Source organism: Bos taurus, unplaced genomic scaffold (genome assembly GCF_002263795.3).
Source record: "Bos taurus isolate L1 Dominette 01449 registration number 42190680 breed Hereford unplaced genomic scaffold, ARS-UCD2.0 Leftover_ScbfJmS_2217, whole genome shotgun sequence".
Lineage (NCBI taxonomy): Eukaryota > Metazoa > Chordata > Mammalia > Artiodactyla > Bovidae > Bos > Bos taurus.
This window is the reverse complement of record NW_020191298.1, coordinates 129,837-153,744: the sequence shown is the minus strand read 5'-3', so window position 1 is coordinate 153,744 and position 23,908 is coordinate 129,837. Positions and strand designations below refer to the sequence as shown.

Sequence of the window (23,908 nt, the reverse complement as noted above, 5' to 3'; positions counted from 1 at the left end):
GTAGATTCTGGATGGGGAAAAGTAAGCGTAGGCTAGATGAATGACCAATCAGTAGATTTCAAGAAAGTTTTGTAGGCCATACAAAATTATATCTTAAACAGAATGGCCAATAATTTTACTAAATAATTACCAGTGTATGTCAACTTGTTTAATCTTTAGTTCCCCTCAATTCAAATCTTTAATATTAATTGCCTTTTTCAAGCCCTTTTTCAGGATCTGCCAAATTTAATGACCAGGGAAACATGAGTAGACAAAGTAAAGGTTTGTTGTGAGCCAAACTTTTTTCCACCTGAGCACAGACCAGCTGGTCTAGGAACATGACAAACGGCACTTCCTGTCTGGGGGAGGAGCCACACAGGAACCAGGTACTGTGTATACGTGCTGCCCGGCACTTAAAGACACTGAAATCTTAGGTTGAGGCAGAACTAAACACTTTTGAGCAGGGGAATCCATGCCTCATGCCGCTCTCCAGTCTGCTCTGGGTGTTCCTGACCTTCACTTTCTCTGGTAGGGATGCTTCCAAACATGGGTGCACGTGTTCAGGGTGAAAGGACTGCACACAGGCACGTGCTGATTCACAGGGACTTGAGGAGGAAAGGAGGATTGGGGAAAAGCAAGCGTCTTAGGATTTCAGTTAGGTTTGTAAATATTTGGGCCCAAAACAGGTCTAATTTATACATTATTTTGTTCACTATTTCAGCTCTGTTTTCTTCTTTTTTTCCACAGGATCTGGTGTGGCCCAGAGTGTTACTCAAGACCAGCCAGACATACTCAGTGAAGTGGGGAAGGCAGTTACCCTGAACTGTCGGTATGAAACAAGTTGGTACATGCTCTCCTACTACATTTTTTGGTACAAGCAGCTTCCCAGTGGACAGATGACTTATCTTATTCGTCAGTATTCAGATGATGGGAATGCAAGGGATGGCCGCTACTCTGTAAACTTCCAGAAAGCTCAAAAGTCCATCAACCTCACCATTTCAGCCTTAGAGCTGGAAGATTCTGCAATGTACTTCTGTGTTCTCAGAGCATCACAGTGTTTGAAGTAATAGGAAAGGCTGAACAAAAACCCCAGAACTAAATAAAAAAGAGACCCCCTGCTGCAGGACCCCAGCTGAAAGGCACACCTGCAGACCCCAGACAAGAAATGGTAGTCCTGAGGTTGCTTCATCTGTAGTCTGGATCAGAGGATTTAATTCTAAATAAAAGCTTCTTTGATGTCATTTGGAAGCAGGTGTTCAGAGTGACTGTTGACTAATACATTCTCTTCTTGAATTCTCGACTTTAAGTCAATCATACAGAAGATGTGTAAAGTTGTCTAAAACTGTAAACTTGCTCCATAGTAATTTAAAGTGACAGTTTCACTAAAATACACTCACATCACAAATCTGGGTATAGGCTATCATGAATCATCATTAAAATCATTTCCTTAGTCCTTTCTTCTTAGACTTGTGTCACTTAAGGTACAATCAGAGAAGCAGAACCACTAGTGGTGTCTGTCAAATAAGAAATTAGTTATAAAGATTAGAATTCAGGCAATTGCTAGGTCTGGTAGAAGAGTGTATACAAAGTTGTTATCTTAGTATCTGGTGTTGAGACTGAATTTAGTGTTAGTTGGTTGGAGTAATATTTGTAGAAGAACATTGGATAGAGACTGAAGCATGGATGAACTGTGACTCACAGTGACATACTAGAACCATGAAGATAATGGAGCCCACAAAGAAACACTAAAACCTGTCTATGTCTCACCTCCCTCCGTTTCACAGTAGTAGGTGACCTTAGGAGAAGTAGGTGTCATTTGGCATCATGCTTACATACATACTTGGCCCAAGACAAAGAGAAGATGAGGAGGAGATTTGGTTGGAAGTGAAGGAGTTGTGAGTCAACAATAAAATGAGCTATCAGATCAGCAGTAACACGTGTGAGTAACCATAGTCCCTGGAGGCCTGCACCAAACCCCCAAACATAAAAACTATGGCTGCTTCATCACAACTATCTTCCAAATGTTAGACAAGTTCCTTTGGGGGTCAACCCTAAGTCAGAACAATATGGGAAGCACATTCTGGGAAAGATGTTTTCAGTTAGTTAAGATAGATCAAAGCTGCTACAGTACCCTCTTTGGTAACTTGTCATCCATCTGTACTCTTTTAACCACTTTTGAATAAGGATGATTGGAAAGCTATGCTTCTTGCTCATGTTGTTGTTGCTGTTCAGTCATTAGGTCGTGTCTGACTGTTTGTTGCCGGAGTCTAGCTCCAGCAGCCAGGGATTCAACCTGAAGGGAGGAACAGTGTCAGCAAGTAATGAGACAGCCTCTCAGTTTTCTTGGACTGCCTATTTATTTCAAGTTTAAGATTCTCTTTTTACTTTTACAAAAATATTAGGTCAGAGGTTTGACATTTTCAGTTCCCCCTCACCCAGATTTATTATCTCCATAAATCATTGTTGCTCTTCAGAGTTCCTGCTTCAGTAATTCTCTTGGAATCAGCTTTACCATCTATTATCTACTTCCTCTTATGTGTCCTATAGTTAACTTGTGATTACATTGTAACTCATGCTATATTCCTCAGTTTATTTCTTATCTTTCTAAATCCTGTTTGCCCCTAACATCCTGAGCTCACTATCTCTTAAAAAGACTTCTAGCTATTAGTATCTTTAAAATTCCTAACCTATATAAGCTATAGTAAAATATGCTAACATTACAACATTTCTTAAATCTTTAACTTCTATTTTAATTATTTCTAAGCCCTAAATTCAGCAAACTCCTTTGCCATAAACATTTTCCTCACAAACAGGCTTCAGATAGCAATCCCTCCCATGGCCTCAAGCTTCGGCCTATGTGCTCATCCTGGAACACTCTTTTGCAAAAGTCCTTGAACAAATGTCAATGATTAACTTTATGAATTATTCTCTGAGCACAGCTGCAGAAGGCTTTGTGCCTTCTCATGCTCCTCTTAAGAACAATAAGCACCTTAATATTCCTTTTCAGCCAACTCAGCTGAAGAGAGGAAGAAACAAGTCAGAATTACAAGGCCTAACTCCTTCATCCAGGTCCATGCCTGGGGAATGAGGAAAGGGGGCTGGGGGCCGTGCCTCCATTTTGTCAGTAATGCCTAACGCGGCTTCCAACAATCTGTGACTCCATGGACTGCAGCTCACCAGGCTCCTCTATCTTCCACTACTCCCAGAGTTTGCTGAAATTCAAGTCCATTGATTTGGTGGTACCATACAATCATCTCATCCTCTGCTGCCCTCTTCTTTTGCCTTCAGTCTTTCCCAGCATCAGGCTTGGTCTTTTCCAATGAGTTGGCTCTTCTCAACCAGTGGCTTAAGTATTGGAGTTTCAGCTTCAGCATCAGTCCTTCCAATGAATATTCAGAGTTGATTTCCTTTGGGATTGACTACTTTGATCTCCTTGCAGTCCAAGGGACTCTCAAAAGTCTTCTCCAGCACCAAACTTCTTGATATTATGATGCAGTAATTCCTCATTCAACCCCAAAATTTCTAACCATATCCTTCAAAGATTAGAGCAAGTTCATTTATCCATTTGTAGGTGATGTTACTTTATCTTCTAGTTAGTCACACTCTTCTGCTGAATCCTGTATCTTCACTACTGAGATAAAATAAGATATAAGATTGAGTTATGTTAACATACCTTTCTTATGTTACTACATGCAGGAAAATGGGATAGGGGAGTTAAAACTGGTTAATATAATATATAAATATATTCATATCAAAATGAAAAACAAATTTTCATAAGTATTATTGTTCTCATTCTTGCAAATGACCACATGATTATACCTGGTATTTATAATGACCTCTTCCATTATCCATCCCATAACCTGTTTGCTCATAGCAAGCACTTCCACTCACTGTTATACTTGACTTCCTATAAAGCAATCTCCTTATTCAGGAGCAATGCTATGAGTAAAGCCATAAATTTGAATAAGGAATTCTGCAAGTCCACCACTCTGGTTTTGGCAGATGTTTGTAAGGCATTATATTCTGAGAAACATCATTAAGAATGATTAAAAGAGGTTTGCTCTTTGGAAGAAGAGCTATGACAAAGCTAGACATCAGAGACATTACTTTACCTACAAAGATTCATCTAGTCAAAGCTATGGTTTTTCCAGTAGTTGTATATGTATGTGAAAGTTGGACCATAAAGCTAAGTGTTGAAGAATTGATGCTTTTGAATTGTGGTGTTGGAGAAGACTCTTGAGAGTCCTTTGGACTGCAAGGAGATCCAACCAGTCAATTCTAAAGGAAATCAGTCCTGAATATTCATTGGAAGGACTGATGTTGAAGCTGAAACTCCAATACTTTGGCCACCTGATGCAAAGAGCTGACTCATTGGAAAAGACTCTGATTTTGAGAAAGATTGAAGGCAGGAGAAGGGGAATACAGAGGATAAGATGGTTGGATGGCATCACTGACTCGATGAACTTAAGTTTGAGCAAGCTCCAGGAGTTGGTGATGGACTGGGAAGCCTGGTGTGCTGCAGTCCGCGGGGTCTCAAAGAGTAGTACACGACTGAGTGACTGAATTGAACTGATAACTTCACATCAGAAGCAATAGAAACCACCAAGGTTAAAAAAAAAAAAAATTAAGGAGTTTAAAGAAAACAAACTAAATATCCAAGCCAGTTTCTTGTGAACCTGAAAATATATTTTTTAATTGTGTTTGTTATAAATCTCTGCTAAGAGTTTTGAAAGTCAATGCACAAACTGTTAAAATGCATTTGCAATAAGTATTTCTGACTGCTACCGCTAAGTCACTTCAGTCGTGTCCGACTCTGTGTGACCCCATAGACGGCAGCCCACTAGGCTCCTCCGTCCCTGGGATTCTCTAGGCAAGAACGCTGGAGTGGGTTGCCATTTCCTTCTCCAATGCGTGAAAGTGAAAAGTGAAAGTGAAGTCGCTCAGTCGTGCCCGACTCTCAGCAACCACATGGACTGGAGCCTACCAGGCTCCTCCATCCATGGGATTTTCCAGGCAAGAGCACTGGAGTGGGGTGCCATTGCCTTCTCCGAGTATTTCTGAAAAAGGACTCAAATGCAGAATATGTTAGAAGCTCCTTTAAATCATTAAGAAAACAGATAATAAAGAATGACAAAATCTTGGAGATCCAACTCAGAAATAAGATATCCAATAGCTAATACATATATAAAGACCTTAATATTATTATTAATTAGGGAAATGAAAATAATACCTTTCTCAGTGTTCCATCTGGGTCCTTTCAGTACTCTGAGTGTATCAATGTGGCTAGGAGAATATGACTCCAGGAAACAGGGAGAAATAATGACTTTCTCCAGGAAACTAAGTGATTAAGTGAATTTTCTAGAAGCTTCCATCATTGAACCGATGTGGTGAAAAGAACAAACAGTAACAAGTCACAGACCTGGACACTGAAGGAGAGGTAGGATTTCCTGGAAAAAAAGAAAGTTGGTATATTTACTGAGCTTTACTCAATGTCAGGCATTGTAGTTTGCGTTTCAGATTCATTATCTAATTCAAATATCAAAACCCTAAGAGATAGGTTTTATTGTTTCCTTAGAGAAAAAATACTTTGGGAATGAGCCTTATCTTTCCTAATTGTGAAAAGCTTCTCTACCTTTTATTATAAGCTCGTGTGTCACATTTTAGAGGGCTGCTTAGAAGCAAGGTCTGGACTATGGAGAAGCACTTGGCCCCAGAACTGGGTGGTTGGATGTCTCAGTGGTGGTGACATTACTGGTTTAAACTGGACGCTAAAGGAAACTAAGAAAGAAAATGCCAAAACATAGATTCAACTGTCCCAGGATCAGTAAATGAGGAAAGCATCCACTAACTAGTTAACAGTGCCAGATGCTTTAATAAGTTTCTTAAGTAATAGTGTACTGGAAAAAACACGGGCTACAATGAGATTTCATTCCTTAAACACCCCAAGCTTGTTTCCCAATCAAGACCAGTGCCCCTTGTTTTTCCCTCTTGACTGTGATGCTTTGCTGTTGTTTAGTCACTAAGTCGTGTCTGACTCATCCTCTGTCCATGGGGTTTCCCAGGCAAGAATACTGGAGTGGGTAGCCATTTCCTTCTCTATGGGATCTTCCAGACCCAGGGATTGAATCCACTGGAAGGTGGATTCCTTACCACTGAGCCAGTGATGCTATCCCCCAAATATAAACATGATGCACCTCTGAATTCCTTCATGTTTCAACTCAAATGTCACCCCTTTGTGAATCCTTTGTCGAAATCTGTTTTTCCATCCTGAGAACCAGACTTCTAGCACACTGCATGCAGCAAGAATGAAAGCTGATATACTGCCACCTGGTGTCCTGCTCAAACATTTTGTGAGGCTTCTCTGGCTTCCCTGCTCCCCTCCAGTGATCATGGATAAGCAACCCCTACAGCTCAACTCCAGAAAAATAAATGACCCAACAAAAAATGGGCCAAAGAACTAAACAGACATTTCTTCAAAGAAGACATACAGATGGCTAACAAACACATGAAAAGATGCTCAACATCACTCATTATCAGAGAAATGCAAATCAAAACCACTATGAGGTACCATTTCACACCAGTCAGAATGGCTGCGATCCAAAAGTCTACAAATAATAAATGCTGGAGAGGGTGTGGAGAAAAGGGAACCCTCTTACACTGTTGGTGGGAATGCAAACTAGTACAGCCACTATGGAGAACAGTGTGGAGATTCCTTAAAAAACTGGAAATAGAACTGCCTTATGATCCAGCAATCCCACTGCTGGGCATACACACTGAGGAAACCAGAAGGGAAAGAGACACGTGTACCCCAGTGTTCATTGCAGCACTGTTTATAATAGCTAGGACATGGAAGCAACCTAGATGTCCATCAGCAGATGAATGGATAAGAAAGCTATGGTACATATACACAATGGAGTATTACTCAGCCATTAAATAGAATACATTTGAATCAGTTCTAATGAGGTGGATGAAACTGGAGCCTATTATACAGAGTGAAGTAAGCCAGAAGGAAAAACACCAATACAGTATACTAAAGCATATATATGGAATTTAGAAAGATGGTAATAATAACCCGGTGTACGAGACAGCAAAAGAGACACTGATGTATAGAACAGTCTTATGGACTCTGTGGGAGAGGGAGAAGGTGGGAAGATTTGGGAAAATGGCATTGAAACATGTAAAATATCATGTAAGAAACGAGTTGCCAGTCCAGGTTCGATGCACAATACTGGATGCTTGGGCTAGTGCACTGGGACGACCCAGAGGGATGGTATGGGGAGGGAGGAGGGAGGAGGGTTCAGGATGGGGAACACATGTATACCTGTGGTGGATTCATTTTGATATTTGGCAAAACTAATACAATTATGTAAAGTTTAAAAATAAAATAAAATTCAAAAAAAATTGTGGGGAAGCCTAATCCCAATAGGAGCTGCCAAGGCTGAACCAGTCAGTAAACTTTCCCAGTGCAGAAATCAAGAGGGAGAGGATTCAGGAAAACTGGCTGTTTGTTTTTGTTTTTTGCTTTTGTCAGACAGATGTGAAAATGATTGGTTCCAAATGAAAAATAAACACATGAGATGACTATGGTTGCATGAATAGAAAGTTTGGAATTTTTGCATAGGATGGAATATTTTTATCTATTAAGTCAAATTGCATTTACTGCTTGTCCTTTCTTGTAGTGTAGAAATATCCTGGGAAGTGGGAGCAAAAGTCAATTACAAAAATACTAATAGACTGTAGTAGCAAACACAGCTTGGTATACTCTTTCTATGTTATATTATGGTACCCATTGTCTCAATGTAATATTTTATATTTAAGGTGGTTAATATCAGTTAATGGGAACTGATTTCCAATTAACAGTAAGAAACATGATAGACCGCTGATACTTATGATAATACATGAAATCTTCTGTGTAAACTGCTAAACAAACCTCAGAAAATATTGAGCTTTATCTTGTAGATAAACTCGTCTGGAATTCCAGACCATGGCTTCCCATCCACCAAGGTTTTGTGCATTACCACAGCTGGTTGAGAGCCTGTGACAGAGAAAGCATTGCACTAGGTGATTTGCATGTGTGTTTGCAATTCTTACTGGAACCCCTCAAGATTGGGTCCACCCTACTTTAGGAAGACAGTGGAGCAAAGTGCTTAAGACCAGAGACTTAGATTGTGTTTCTAGATCCAGCATTCACTGGTTGTGTGACCTTGGGATTGTGACAAGAATTTTTATGCTTCAATTTCCTCATCTCTGCACTGTGGTTATTGGTAGAATTTATTATTCAGGGTTCTTATAAGAAGTGAATGGAATAATGAATGCCAATGCTGAGCCCAGTGTCCAGCAGAAAGATACTGGCAACTTACAGATATAAAATTGAACATGAGAGAGGTTCAGCGCCCAGCCTGCTGTTGCAGAGTAAGTGTCAGAGTGGAGCCCTCCCTCCATACCCTACTTAGGGCTGATGCCTTTCCTCATCCCAAGAGTCACTCTCTATCTTAACACAGTTTTGTAATGTCTTCAGAGTGCTTATCACTACTTAAAATTGTCTAATTTTCTAAGAAACAAAGCTGTTTAATTTTTTCTCATTCTACTGCACTGTAGGCCTTTTATTATTATTTTTTAATTGCTCTTCAGTGTTGCATCCTGCATTCCTGAACAATACATAGCACACACAGGAGATTATCTATCTATGTATAAGTAATTGAGCAGGACCTTATGGGGACTTCCTGGAACAGACCACTCCATCTGCCCCTGCAATGTCCTCTCTCTGCCTCTTGTGTGTAGAAAAACTTTAGCTCCTAGACCTTCCCCAAGTTCCAAAGTATAAATTTAATCAGAGAAGTGAGAAAATGCAGAAAGAAAGGAAAACAATCAAGCAAGACAAAACAATAATACTTTCAATCAGTTCAGTCATGTCTGCAGCACGCCAGGCTTCCTGCCCATCACCAACTCCCAGAGCTTGCTCAAACTCATGTCCATTGAGTCGGGGTTGCCATGCAGCCATCTCATCCTCTGTCATCCCTTTCTCCTCCTGTCTTCAATCTTTTCCAGCATCAGGGTTTTTCCCAATGAGTCAGTTCTTCATATAGGGGGCCAAAGTATTAGAGCTTCAACTTCAGCATCAGTCCTTCCAATGAATATGCAGGACTGATTTCCTTTAAGATTGACTGGTTTGATCTCCTTGCTGTCCAACGGACTCTCAAGAGTCTTCTCCAGTGCTATGCTATGCTAAGTCACTTCAGTCGTGTCTGACTCTGTGTGACCCCATAGACGGTAGCCTACCAGGCTTCCCCGTCCCTGGGATTCTCCAGGCAAGAACACTGGAGTGGGTTGCCATTTCCTTCTCCAATGCATGAAAGTGAAAAGTGAAAGTGAAGTTGCCTAGTCGTGTCCGACTCTTAGCAACCCCATGGACTGCAGCCTACCAGGCTCCTCTGTCCATGGGATTTTCCAGACAAGAGTACTGGAGTGGGGTGCCATTGCCTTCTCTATCTTCTCCAATAGTTTAGCCATTAAACTTATTCAAGGACTTTCAGAAACCCCTCAAGGACTGTGTGTAACATTGTGAGCCAAGTCCATCGAGCTGTTTTGCAGAATCTGAAACCCCTACCAAGTGGAAGAAGTTAATTGTATGTTATCACAAACACTAGACCTCAGACTGTGTGTGTTAGTTGCTCAATTGTGTCAGACTGCTTTCAACCCCATGAACTGTAGTCACCAGGCTCCTCTGTCCATGCAATTCTCCAGGCAAGAATACTGGAGTGGGTTGCCATTTCTTCTCCCAGAGATCTTCCTGACCCAGGTATCAAACCCAGGTCTACCACATTGCAAGTTGATGCTTTACCATTTCAGCTACTAACAAAGCCCCAGTACTCAGACTGGTTGGAAACAAAAGGTTGATTGTGTTGACTCCTGATTACCTCACCACCAATGAATCAGAAGAATGTCCACAAGCTGATCACACACCCCACAACTCCCTTCCCTCACCTGATCTTTAAAAACATTTTCCTCGAAGCCATCTGGGAATTCCAGACTTTGAGTCCTGGCTGCATGGGCTACTTGCTTGGTGCCCTGTGATAAACACTGCATTTTGCTTCTCTTCATGACCCAGTGATCCAATTCATGTCTCCTGCATTGCAGGTGGATTCTTTACCACTGAGTCATCTGGGAAGCCAATGTATGTGAGTATGTGTTTGTGTGCGTATGTGTGTATAGTCCAAAAATAAAAGTATTTCTAAGAGTTCACAGTATCCAAACTCTAACATAAAATATTAAATAGGACTCATTTTAATTTATCTCTATTTGTCAACATTTCTACCTTGCAAGCCACTTCAGGAAGATTTATTTGATTTATCTAGTGGTCAATCGGAGTAGGCAATGGCACCCCACTTCAGTACTCTTGCCTGGAGGATCCCATGGATGGAGGAGCCTGGTAGGCTCCAGTCCTTGGGGTCGCTGGGTGTTGGGCACGACTGAGCGACTTCACTGTCACTTTTCACTTTCATGCATTGGAGAAGGAAATGGCAACCCACTCCAGTGTTCTTGCCTGGAGAATCCCAGGGACAGAGGAGCCTAGTGGGCTGCCCTCTATGGGGTCGCACAGAGTCGAACACAAATGAAGCAACTTAGCAGCAGCAACAGTGGTCAGTTGGCTTGTCCTCTATTTCAGATAATTATGATAGCTTTAGATTTCAGGATTCTGCCATATTAGTTAAAGGAATGCTTCCTGCTGTCAGAGGCCTATACTTCCTGGTTTGAACACAGCCCCTCCAATATGTGGGTAAATTTATCAAAGAATTAGTCATCTCATCAGAAATAAGCTCCATAGAAAATGAGCTTTCTGAATGGTGTGGTCATGTTCTTACAACCCTATCCTCAAGTGGGCTGATTGCTGTGATCTGGAGAAAAAAAAAGGGAAATTGATTTGTAGTGACTTCTGTCTGTCAGGGCTTCCCAAGTGGCGCTAGTGGTAAAGAACCTGCCTGTCAATGAAGGAGACGTAAGAGGCATGGGTTCAGTCCCTGGATCCGGAAGATCTCCTGGAGGAGGGCATGGTAACCCACTCTGGTATTCTTGCACTGAGAATCCCATGGACAGTAGAGCCTGGTGGGCTACAGTCAATGGGGTTGCAAAGAGTCAGACACAATTGAGCAACTAACAATACACTACACTACTATTTGTCTAGCCTCCCTCCTCTCCAAACATACATTTATACTTCTAAATAGGAGACATGAATGAGACTTTTTAGATATTCCTTTATTAACTGTAGCTGCATTTCTTTTCTTGGAAAGGTAAGTCAGAGGTTAGCCGTTGAGAAACCTACCAATCCTGTTTCTCTTTTAGGAACATGATTAAAGTTTGAGTATTCATGGCTTCTCTGGTGGCTCAGATAGTAAAGAATCCACCTGCAATACAGGAGACCTGGGTTTGACTTCTGGGTTAAGAAGATCCCCTGGAGGAGGGCATGGCAAGCCTCTCCAGTATTCTTGCCTGGAGGATTCCATAGACAGAGAAACCTGGTGAGTTACAGTCTATGGAGGTTGAAAAGAGTCATACATGACTGAGCGACTAAGCTGGTGGAAGGCACTGCTCTGATGTTTAGCACCTATCCCATAGTGTTTAGGTGAGATGAGATGAGGTGGTTAGATAGCATCATTAACTCAATAGACATGAATTTTTGCAAACTCCAGGGCATAGTGGAGGACAGGCTACACTAGCATGCTGCAGTCCTTGGGGTCACAAATAGCAGACTTAACTACTGAACAACAACTATACTGTTTACTTTGCTTATTTCAGTTGTTCCCTGTAAAGAAGGTGTGTAGTAAGTCTGCAGTACTAGATGCCAAGATATAGATTTAGATTCTGAACAGTCTCTGTTAATACTATCTTATACTTGCAAATTTTCCCTAGACATGTTTTATTTTTTCAATTACATTTTGAGATAACAGATAATGTTGCTTTTATAATTTTTAAAGGTCCTAGGGGAATTGTGGACAAAATCACTGTTAAAATAAATACATATCAGATCAGATCAGATCAGATCAGATCAGTTGCTCAGTCGTGTCTGACTCTTTGAAACCCCATGAATTGCAGCACGCCAGGCCTCCCTGTCCATCACCAGCTCCCAGAGTTCAATCAGACTCACGTCCATCGAGTCAGTGACGCCATCCAGCCATCTCATCCTCTGTCGTCCCCTTCTCCTCTTGCCCCCAATCCCTCCCAGCATCAGAGTCTTTTCCACTCAGTCAACTCTTTGCATGAGGTGGCCAAAGTACTGGAGTTTCAGCTTTAGCATTATTCCTTCCAAAGAAATCCCACAGCTGATATTCAGAATGGACTGGTTGGATCTCCTTGCAGTCCAAGGGACTCTCAAGAGTCTTCTCCAACACCACAGCTCAAAAGCATCAATTCTTCTTTGCTCAGCCTTCTTCACGGTCCAACTCTCACATCCACACATGACCACAGGAAAAACCATAGCCTTGATTAGACGAACCTTTGTTGGCAAAGTAATGTCTCTGCTTTTGAATATGCTATCTAGGTTGGTCATAACTTTCCTTCCAAGGAGTAAGCGTTTTTTAATTTCATGGCTACAGTCACCATCTGTAGTGATTTCGGAGCCCAAAAAATAAAGTCTGACACTGTTTCCACTCTTTCCCCATCTATTTCCCATGAAGTGATGGAACCAGATGCCATGATCTTCATTTTCTGAATGTTGAGCTTTAAGCCCACTTTTTCACTCTCCACTTTCACTTTCATCAAGAGGCTTTTGAGTTCCTCTTCACTTTCTGCCATAAGGGTGGTGTCATCTGCATATCTGAGGTTATTGATATTTCTCCTGGCAATCTTGATTCCAGCTTGCGTTTCTTCCAGTCCAGTGTTTCTCATGATGTACTCTGCATATAGGTTAAATAAATAGGGTGACAATATACAGCCTTGCCAAACTCCTTTTCCTATTTGGAACCAGTCTGTTGTTCCATGTCCAGTTCTACCTGTTGCTTCCTGACCTGCATACAAATTTCTCAAGAGGCAGATCAGGTGGTCTGGTGTTCCCATCTCTTTCAGAATTTTCCACAGTTTATTGTGATCGACATAGTCAAAGGCTTTGGCATAGTCAAGAAAGCAGAAATAGATGTTTTTATGGAACTCTCTTGCTTTTTCTATGATCCAGCGGATGTTGGCAATTTGATCTCTGTTTCCTCTGCCTTTTCTAAAACCAGCTTGAACATCAGGAAGTTCACGGTTCACATATTGCTGAAGCCTGGCTTGGAGAATTTTGAGCATTACTTTCCTAGCGTGTGAGATGAGTGCAATTGTGCAGTAGTTTGAGCATTCTTTGGCATTGCCCTTCTTTGGGATTGGAATGAAAACTGACTTTTTCCAGTTCTGTGGCCACTGCTGAGTTTTCCAAATTTGCTGGCATATTGAGTGCAGCACTTTTACAGCATCATCTTTCAGGATTTGGAATAGCTCAACTGGAATTCCATCACCTCCACTAGCTTTGTTCATAGTGATGCTTTCTAAGGCCCACTTCACTTCACATTCCAGGATGTCTGGCTCTAGGTCAGTGATCACACCATCGTGATTATCTGGGTTGTGAAGATCTTTTTTTGTACAGTTCTTCTGTGTATTCTTGCCATCTCATCTTAATATCTTCTGCTTTCTGTTAGGTCCATATCATTTCTGTCCTTTTTCCAGCCCATCTTTGTGTGAAATGTTCCTTTGTTATCTCTGATTTTCTTGAAGAGATCCCTAGTCTTTCCCATTCTGTTGTTTTCCTCTGTTTCTTTGCATTGATTGCTGAAGAAGGCTTTCTTATCTCTTCTTACTATTCTTTGAAACTCTGCATTCAGATGTTTATAACTTCCTTTTCTCCTTTGCTTTTCACTTCTCTTCTTTTCACAGCTATTTGTAAGGCCTCCTCAGACAGCCATTTTGCTTTTTTGCATTTCTTTTCCATGGGAATGGTCTTGATCCCTGTCTCCTGTGCAATGTCACAAACCTCATTCCATAGTTCATCAGGCACTCTATCTATCAGATCTAGGCCCTTAAGTCTATTTCTTACTTCCACTGTATAATCATGAGGGATTTGATTTAGGTCATACCTGAATGGTCTAGTGGTTTTCCCTATTTTCTTCAATTTCAGTCTGAATTTGGCAATAAGGAGTTCATGGTCTGAGCCACAGTCAACTCATGGTCTTATTTTTGCTGACTGTATAGAGCTTCTCCATCTTTGCCTGCAAAGAATATAATCAATCTGATTTCGGTGTTGACCATCTGGTGATGTCCATGTGTAGTCTTCTCTTGTGTTGTTGGAAGAGGGTGTTTGTTATGACCAGTGCATTTTCTTGGCAAAACTCTATTAGTCTTTGCCCTGCTTCATTCCATATTCCAAGGCCACATTTGCCTATTACTCCAGGTGTTTCTTGACTTCCTACTTTTGCATTCCAGTCCCCTATAATGAAAAGGACATCTTTTTTGGGTGTTAGTTCTAAAAGGTCTTGTAGGTCTTCATAGAACCGTTCAACTTCAGCTTCTTCAGCATTACTGGAATAAATACCTATATGTTGAATTAAACTAACAGTCTTCCTGTACTGTGACACAGGTAAGACAGAACAAAATTCTTATTTATTTTTAAGCAACTGTACTGAGGTGTAAGTGACATTACCTAAAATTCATCCATTTTGAATTTCCAGTTTAATAATTTTTAGTAAATTATCCTTCATCCCCAATTATAGTTGTTCTTTATTTCCATGCTTGACCCCCAGCAACCACTGATCTAATTTACAGCTTTATAAGTTCCTTTTGTGAATATTTAATATACATGGGAACTTTCAATATGTAATTTTGTGTTTTGCTATTTTTCCTTAACATAATTTTTTAAAATTATTTATCTTGTAGTATACGTTAGTATTTCACTCATATTTATTGATGAATAGAAATTCATTGACTAATTAATTACATTTTGTTTATCCAGTCACCAGATGATGTACATTTGGTTGCTTCTCATTTGGGGGCTATTAGAAAGGATAACCACAAAGTAGGTTCCCAGTATTTTTAGAACATAACTTTGTTAACACACACATTTACTGAGTATCACAAATGTAGGTCGTATGGCAAATTCCAAACACTATAGACTACTTGAAAGTGAAAAGGAAGTCACTCAGTCGTGTCTGACTCTTTGTTACCCATGGGCTGTAGTCTGCCAGGCTTTTCCATCCATGGGATTTTCCAGGAAAGAATACTGGAGTGGGTCGCCATTTCCTTCTCCAGGGTATCTTCCTGACCCAGGGATTGAACCTGGGTCTCCTGCATTACAGTGAGACTCTTTTTACCATCTGAGCCACTGGGAAATCCCAGGGAATAGACTACTTAGCCAAGTAGATATATATTGTGATTCTTACTATGCTACCTACCATATGTGTGATCTCAAGTTAGTTACTCAATCTCTTTCAGCTTTAGTTTTCTTGTTTGTAAGTTGGAAATAATATCTCTATTGCATATCTTTTCTATTAGAATAGTGTGCAGAAAGATAATTTAACACGTAACATTTGCACACATTTATAAATTGGTAATTTGAAAGTTTATAAATTTTATTGAAATTTTATGTGAAAGATTCCTAATAAAAGTGTGTTTCCTGCCACATTTGCAATCCCAATCTCTCTCAAGTTGAATAACAGCAGCCCATCCTGAGGCAACCCAATTCTGAAAGGTTGTCAGCTTTCTTTGCATTGTGAGCTCGTAAGAGATATCTACAATGTTTGTGAAGCTAGTTTCAAGAAAGCAGTGTTTGATTCCTCATTTTGAACCACAGGAAGTTGATTCTAGGGAAGAAATGGTGTATTTCTAGTACATGTATGTGGTCTTATCTCTGATTACCTGAAGCAGAATGTTCCACAGACCTACACTGCAGAACTTTCCTCTGTTGAGGATACTTGATCAGAATAAATGGAGAGGAGTACTTTGCCAGCTTCATTACTGATCCTGTGGCTTCATCCAGCCCGGCGTTTCACATGATGTACTCTGCATATAAGTTAAATAAGCAGGGTGACAATAGACAGCCTTGATGTACTCATTTCCCGATTTGAACCAGTCCATGTCCAGTTCTAACTGTTGCTTCTTGACCTGCATACAGATTTCTGAGGAGGAAGGTCAGGTGGTCTGGCATTCCCATCTCTTTCAGAATTTCCCACAGTTTATTCTGATCCACACAGTCAAAGGCTTTGGCATAGTCAATAAAGCAGAAATAGATGTTTTTCTGGAACTCTCTTGCTTTTTCCATGATCCAGCGGATGTTGGCAATTTGATCTCTGGCTCCTCTGCCTTTTCTAAATCCAGTTCAAACATCTGAAAGTTCATGGTTCACATATTGTTGAAACCTGGATTGGAGAATTTGGAGCATTACTTTGCTAGCATGCGAGATGAGTGCAATTGTGCGATAGTTTGAACATTCTTCAGCATTGCCTTTCTTTGGGATTGGAATGAAAACTTACCTTTTCCAGTCCTGTGGCCACTGCTGAGTTTTCCAAATTTGCTGGCATATTGAGTTCAGCACTTTCATAGCATCGTCTTTTAGGATTTGAAATAGCTCCACTGGAATTCGATCACGTCCACTGGCTTTGTTTGTAGTGATGCTTCCTAAGGCCCACTTGACTTTGCATTCCAGGATGTCTGGCTCTAGGTGAGTGATCACACCATCATGGCTTTTTGCATCATGAAGATCTTTTCTGTATAGTTCCTCTATGTATTCTTTCTACCTCTTCTTAATATCTTCTGCTTCTGTTAGGTCTATACCATTTCTGTCCTTTATTGTGCCCATATTTGCATGAAATGTTCCCTTGGTGTCTCTAATTTTGTTGAAGAGCTCTCTAGTCTTTCCCATTCTATTGTTTTCCTCTATTTCTTTGCATTGATCACCGAGGAGGGCTTTTGTATCTCTTTTTTGCTATTCTTTGGAACTCTGAATTCAAATGGGTATATTGCTTCTTTTCTTCTTTGCCTTTCTCTTCTCTTCTTTTCTCAGCTATTTGTAAGGCCTCCTCAGACAAACATTTTGCCTATACTCTAATAAAAATTTAAAAACAGAAAGCAAATCGTGTTTTAAATGGGATGGCAAAACCAATACAATATTGTAAAGTTAAATAAAATAAAATTTAAAAAAATAAATGGGATGGCAAAATAATTGTCCTGAATATGTATCAGTGAATGACACCTAGTTTGTTCCTCAATTCCCTCAGCTCAAACCTTTATTACTACCAGCTTTTTCAGCACCCCACTCCCCCTCTCAGGATCAGCCTAACTTAATTGCCAGTGAAAGAGAAATAGACAAAGTAAAAGTTTGTGGTGAGCCAGACGTTTTTTCTCATCTGTACACAGACCACATGATGTATGAATATGACGAACACCACTTCCTGTTTGAAGGAGTCACACAAGAACTGAGGTATTATGCGTATGTGCTGCCAGGCGCACAAAAACACTGAACTCTCACCTTGAGGCAGAACTGGGCCCATTTGTGTAGGGGAATCCATGCCTCATGCCACTCTCCAATCTGCTCTGGGTGTTCCTGGTCTCCACCTTCTCTGGTAGGGATGCTTCCAAGCACGGGTGCGCATGTTCAGAGTGAAAGGACTGCACACAGGCACGTGGAGCTTCACAGGGACTTGGGGAGGAAAGGAAAACTGGAGAAAAGCAAGAGTCTTAGGATTTCAGTTTGTTTTTTGGGGGTGTGATCTGAAATGAGGCTAATTCCTATACTATTTTATACACTGCTTCATCTCTGTTTTTTTATTTTTCCCACAGGATCTGGTGTAGCCCAGAAAGTTATTCAAGATCAACCAGACATATTCACTCAGATTGCAGAGGCAGTCACCATGAACTGTCAGTATGAAACAAGTTGGAGCAATTACAACATTTTTTGGTATAAGCAACCTCCCAGTGGAGAGATGATTTTCCTTAAAAGGGATGGCCACTACTCTGTAAATTTTCAGAGATCACTTAAATCCTCCAGCCTCACCATTTCAACCTTACAACTGGAAGATTCTGCAAAGTACTTCTGTGCTCTCTTTGAACTCACAGTGCTCAAGGTAATAGGAGAAGCTGAACAAAACCCCCAGAGCTTAATAAGAGAGAGCCCTTCTGCTGCAGAACCACAGCTGAGATACACACCTTTGGATCCTAGACAAGAAATGGTAGTCCTGCTCTTGCTTCATCTGTGGTCTGCATCAGAGGATTTAATTCTAAATAAAATTTCCTTCCATGACATATGGAAACAGATGTCCAGAGTAACTCTCTACTGATAACATTCTCCTCTTGAATTTTTGACTTTAAATGAACCATACAAAATATGTGTAAAGTTGTCTAAATTTGAAGACTTGCTCCACAATAATACAAAGTGGTAGTTTCACCTAAAGATTCTCACATCGCAAATCTGGGTCTAGAATCTGAAATCATCATGAAAATAATTTCCTTAGTCCTTTCCTTTTAGGGCTTCCTGGGCACTAGGTGTAAAGAACTCTCTTACCAATGCAGGAGACATTAGAGACACAGATTTGATCCCTGGTTTGGGAAGATCCCCTGGGGGAGGGCACGGCCACCCACTCCAATATTCTTGCCTGGAGAATCCCTTGGACAGAGGAAGTTGGTGGGCTACAGTCCATGGGGTTGCAAAGAGTCAGACATGACTGAAGTGACTTATCATACAGTCCTTTCCTCTTAGACATTGTGTCAAGTCCAGAGGAGACCCACCAGTGATGTAGAGTAAGAGATGAGTTATAAGGATTATTCACAGGCAGGGCTAGAGCTGGAGGAAGAGTCCATAAAAGCTATTATATTTGTATTTGGTTTGAGCTTGAGATCACTGTAAGTCAACTAAAGTACCATTTATGAAGGGAAGTTGGATGTGGCAACTGGACCAATTGTGGACAAACTGGAAAAAGCCTGGACAAACTGTGACATGTACATGAGGACAGTGGAACCCACAAGACACACTAACACTCGTCTTTCTCTTACCTCCTTCAGGCTCACAGTAATGGGCGAACTTCAGAAGTTTGCCGTCATGCTACAAGCATACTCAGTCAAAGACAAAGAGAACATGAGTAAGAAATCCGGTGGGAGGGCGAGGAGTTGTGAGTCAACAATAAGTTGAACTATCAGACCAGCAGCAACATTATGAGTTGCCATAGTCTCTGGAGTCCTGAACCAACCTGCAGAACCTAGAAATATGACTACTTCATCACAGATCAGATCAGATCAACCGCTCAGTCGTGTCCGACTCTTTGCGACCCCATGAATCGCAGCATGCCAGGTCTCCCTGTCCATCACCAAGTCCTGGAGTTCACTCAGACTCACGTCCATCGAGTCAGTGATGCCATCCAGCCATCTCATCCTCTGCCATCCCCTTCTCCTCTTGCCCCCAATCCCTCCCAGCATCAGAGTCTTTTTCAATCAGTCAACTCTTCGCATGAGGTGGCCAAAGTACTGGAGTTTCAGCTTTAGTATCAGTCCTTCCAAAGAAACCCCAGGGCTGGTCTCCTTCAGGATGGACTGGTTGGATCTCCTTGCAGTCCAAGGGACTCTCAAGAGTCTTCTCCAACACCACAGTTCAGAAGCATCAATTCTTCTTTGCTCAGCCTTCTTCACAGTCCAACTCTCACATCCATACATGACCACAGGAAAAACCATAGCCTTGACTAGATGAACCTTTGTTGGCAAAGTAATGTCTCTGCCTTTGAATAGGCTATCTAGGTTGGTCATAACTTTCCTTCCACGGAGTAAGTGTCTTTTGATTTCATGGCTGCAGTCACCATCTGCAGTGATTTTGGAGCCCAGAAAAATAAAGTCTGACACTGTTTCCACTCTTTCCCCATCTATTTCCCATGAAGTGGTGGGGCCAGATGCCATGATCTTCGTTTTCTGAATGTTGAGCTTTAAGCCCACTTTTTCACTCTCCACTTTCACTTTCATCAAGAGGCTTTTGAGTTCCTCTTCACTTTCTGCCATAAGGGTGGTGTCATCTGCATATCTGAGGTTATTGATATTTCTCCTGGCAATCTTGATTCCAGCTTGCGTTTCTTCCAGTCCAGTGTTTCTCATGATGTACTCTGCATATAGGTTAAATAAACAGGGTGACAATATACAGCCTTGCCGAACTCCTTTTCCTATTTGGAACCAGTCTGTTGTTCCATGTCCAGTTCTACCTGTTGCTTCCTGACCTGCATACAAATTTCTCAAGAGGCAGATCAGATGGTCTGGTGTTCCCATCTCTTTCAGAATTTTCCACAGTTTATTGTGATCGACACAGTCAAAGGCTTTGGCATAGTCAAGAAAGCAGAAATAGATGTTTTTATGGAACTCTCTTGCTTTTTCTATGATCCAGCAGATGTTGGCAATTTGATCTCTGTTTCCTCTGCCTTTTCTAAAACCAGCTTGAACATCAGGAAGTTCACGGTTCACATATTGCTGAAGCCTGGCTTGGAGAATTTTGAGCATTACTTTCCTAGCGTGTGAGATGAGTGCAATTGTGCAGTAGTTTGAGCATTCTTTGGCATTGCCCTTCTTTGGGATTGGAATGAAAATTGACCTTTTCCAGTTCTGTGGCCACTGCTGAGTTTTCCAAATTTGTTGGCATATTGAGTGCAGCACTTTTACAGCATCATCTTTCAGGATTTGGAATAGCTCAACTGGAATTCTATCACCTCCACTAGCTTTGTTCATAGTGATGCTTTCTAAGGACCACTTGACTTCACATTCCAGGATGTCTGGCTCTAGGTCAATGAAGTCTTACACAAATCTCTTTCATGGCCAACCATAACCCAGAACAATACAGAGAAGCAAATTCTGGGAAATAGATTAAGTTGAGACAGTACAAATCCACCATAATAGCTTAACTAGTTAACTTCTCTCCATAATAGCTTAACTAGTTAACTTCTCTCCTTGTTAACCAAGCATTCATCATTACCTCTTTGAACACCACAACTTTGAATAAGGACCACAGGAAAACTAAGCTTCCTGTTAATATGATGCAATTATTCTTTATTCAGCCAAAACAGGCTCTCTCCTTCAAAGAGAATACCAAGTTCATTTATCTATTTAAGGGTGACATTCTTTCCTATTCTAGCTGAATCACACTCTCCAATTGACCCTGTATTTTTACTACAGAGATACAATGAGATATAAGATTAACTTGTAGCAGCACATTTTATGTTACCAGAGGCAGGCAAAGAGGAGAGGGAAGCTAAAAATGGCTAATGTATACATAAATATATTCATATACAATGAAAATAATTTCACAAGTAATCTAGGTTGTGTTACTGCAAATGATCACGAGATTGTAACTGGTATTTATAACTACCTCATCCATTACCCTTTCCATAACCTCTTAGCATAGCAAGAACCTCTACTCACTGTTGTACTTGATTTCCTGTAAAACAAGCTCCTTATTCAGGAGCAATGCTATGTGGAAAGTCATAAAGATGAATAAGAAATTCTGTTAGTTGACCACTGTGGTTTTGGCAGAAGTTTTCAAGGTGTTGAAGACAAATTCAAGGGTCCATTTTAGTGTAAAAAAAATCGTGTTAATGGGCAGGGGAAATTGATATGTTGTATTCTGGGAAACATCATTAAGAAGGATACTTGGAGGCGGAGCCAAGATGGTAGAGGAGTAGGATGGGGAGAACACTTTCTCCTCCACAAATTCATCAAAAGAGCATTTAAAAACCGAGTAAATTCCACAAAACAACTTTTGAATACTGGCATAGGACATCAGGCACCCAGAAAAGCAACCCAAGTCTTCAAAAGGAGGTAGGAAAAAATATAAAAGAAAAAAAAAGAGACAAAAGAGGGAGGGATGGAGTTCCATCCCGGGAAGGGAGTCTTAAAAAGAGAGAAGTTTCCAAACATCAGGAAACCTTCTCACTGCTGAATCTGTGCCGAGCTTTGGAAGCACAGAGGGCAACATAACATGGAGTAAAAATAAATAAACAATTAAAACTTGCGAGCCCTACAGTAACTCCCCCAGTGGAGAAGCAGCGCAGACGCCTGCACACGCCATTAGCAAGCAGGGGCTGGGCAGGGAGGCGTTGTGCGGGCTTCATCGCTTAGAGTAAGGACCTGGCCTGAATACCCCGAGCGGTATCTGAGAGAAATAATCTGGGCTAGCAAACCAGACTGTGGGATATCTACCACGGGAAAAGCCAGCCCTAACCTAAGACACCGCCAGGCCTGTGCACGGAACAAAGGACTGAACAGAGATAGCCAGCTGCAGACTTTCCCCCTCCGGTGACACACAGCCAGAGCCAGAAGGGGGCAATCACAGCCCCAGAGAGACATTATCTATAAAACTGTAAGCAGGCTTCTTTGCTAACTAAAACTTCTTGGGGGTCTGGACGGTCAACATCTCCCGGAGAAGGTGCGCCAGTTGTACACCTAGATAACCGAGCGGTGGAGAAGCGATAAGTCGCAGCAATCACGCTCGCTAAACACCTCATCACTGGAGCTGCTTGGACCTGGGAAGGGCACAAAACGCAGGCCCAACCGAGTCTGCGCCTCTGAGGACTACCCGAGTGCCTGAACCTGAGCGGCTTGGACCTGGGAGGTGCAGGCAGCCCAGGGCCGGCTACGGATGGTTCCCGGCAGAACAACCTAGAGCCTGAGCAGTGTGGGCAGGGAGGCTACACGCACCGTGAGCGGGGGCAGACCCAGTGTGGCTGAGGCACTGCGAGCACACGCCAGTGTTACTTGTTTGCAGCATCCCTCCCTCCTTCCCCACAGCGCGACTGAACAAGTGAGCCTAAAAAGAAAAAAAAAAAAAAAGTGTCCTTGACCGTCCCCTTTGTGTCAGGGCGGAAACCAGACACTGAAGAGTCCAGCAAACAGAAGAAGCTATAGCAGAGGGAACCGCCTTGGAAGCTACAGGCAATAGATTAAAACTCTGTGGTTACTACTGACTACATAGGAAGGGGCCTACAGATTTTGAGAAATAAAAGTCTGACCAAGGAACTAGCCAAAAATGAGCTGAACCCACAATACTCACAACAAAACCAGGGAAAGTCCTTGATATATTTTTACTATTTTTACGACATTCTTTCTTTTCTTTTTTTTAATTAAAAAAAAAATTTAAGTCCTCTATTATTCCTTTAATTTTCACTTTTATAACCTATTACTTTGCAAAAAAAAAAAAAAGGACCCTATTTTTTTTCTTCAGCAAACTTCATATATATATATATATATATATATTTATATATAATTTTTTGACCTTTTTTTTTTCTTCTTTTCTTTAACATTGTATTTTTGAAATTCCAAACTCTACTCTAGATTTTTAATTTTAGCTTTTTGGTATTTGTTATCAATTTTGTACCTATGTCTTCTTATAATTTCTGTGACTTTTTTTTCCTCTGTTTCTTTCTCTTCTTCTTTTATATAACATTATATATCTGAAATTCCAAAATCTACTCTAGATTTTTAATTTATGCTTTTTGGTATTTGATATCAATTTTGTACCTATATTCTCTTCATAATTTTTGCGACATTGTTTGTTTTTGTTTGTTTTCTTTTTCTTCTTCTTTTTTTTAACATTGTATTTTTTGAAATTCCAAACTCTACTCTAGATTTTTAACTTTTGCTTTTTGGTATTAGTTATCAATTTTTTACCTATATTTTCTTTATAATTTTTGCGACCTTGTTTGTTTTTGTTTGCTCATTTTTTCTCTCTTTCTTTTCCTTCTTCTTTTCTTTAACATCGTAATATTAAAATTCCAAACTCTACTCTAGATTTTTAATTTTTGCTTTTATGTATTTGTTACCAATTTTGTACCTTTAAGAACCCAATCTTCAGTACCCATTTTTCACTAGGGAACAAGATTACTGGCTTAACTGCTCTCTCTCCCTTTGGACTCTCCTTTTTCTCCATCAGGTCGCCTCTGTCTCCTCCTTAACCCCT

General features: G+C 40.9%; 1 gene segment (V, D, J or C); it reads left to right on the top strand.

Annotated features, from left to right (window-relative positions):
- The first annotated feature begins 418 nt into the window (after positions 1-418).
- On the top strand, positions 419-1,227 carry LOC509374 (T-cell receptor alpha chain V region HPB-MLT-like). The segment is given in 2 exon segments: positions 419-507; positions 727-1,227. Coding segments are annotated over 2 exon segments (369 nt in total).
- The last annotated feature ends 22,681 nt before the right edge of the window (positions 1,228-23,908 follow it).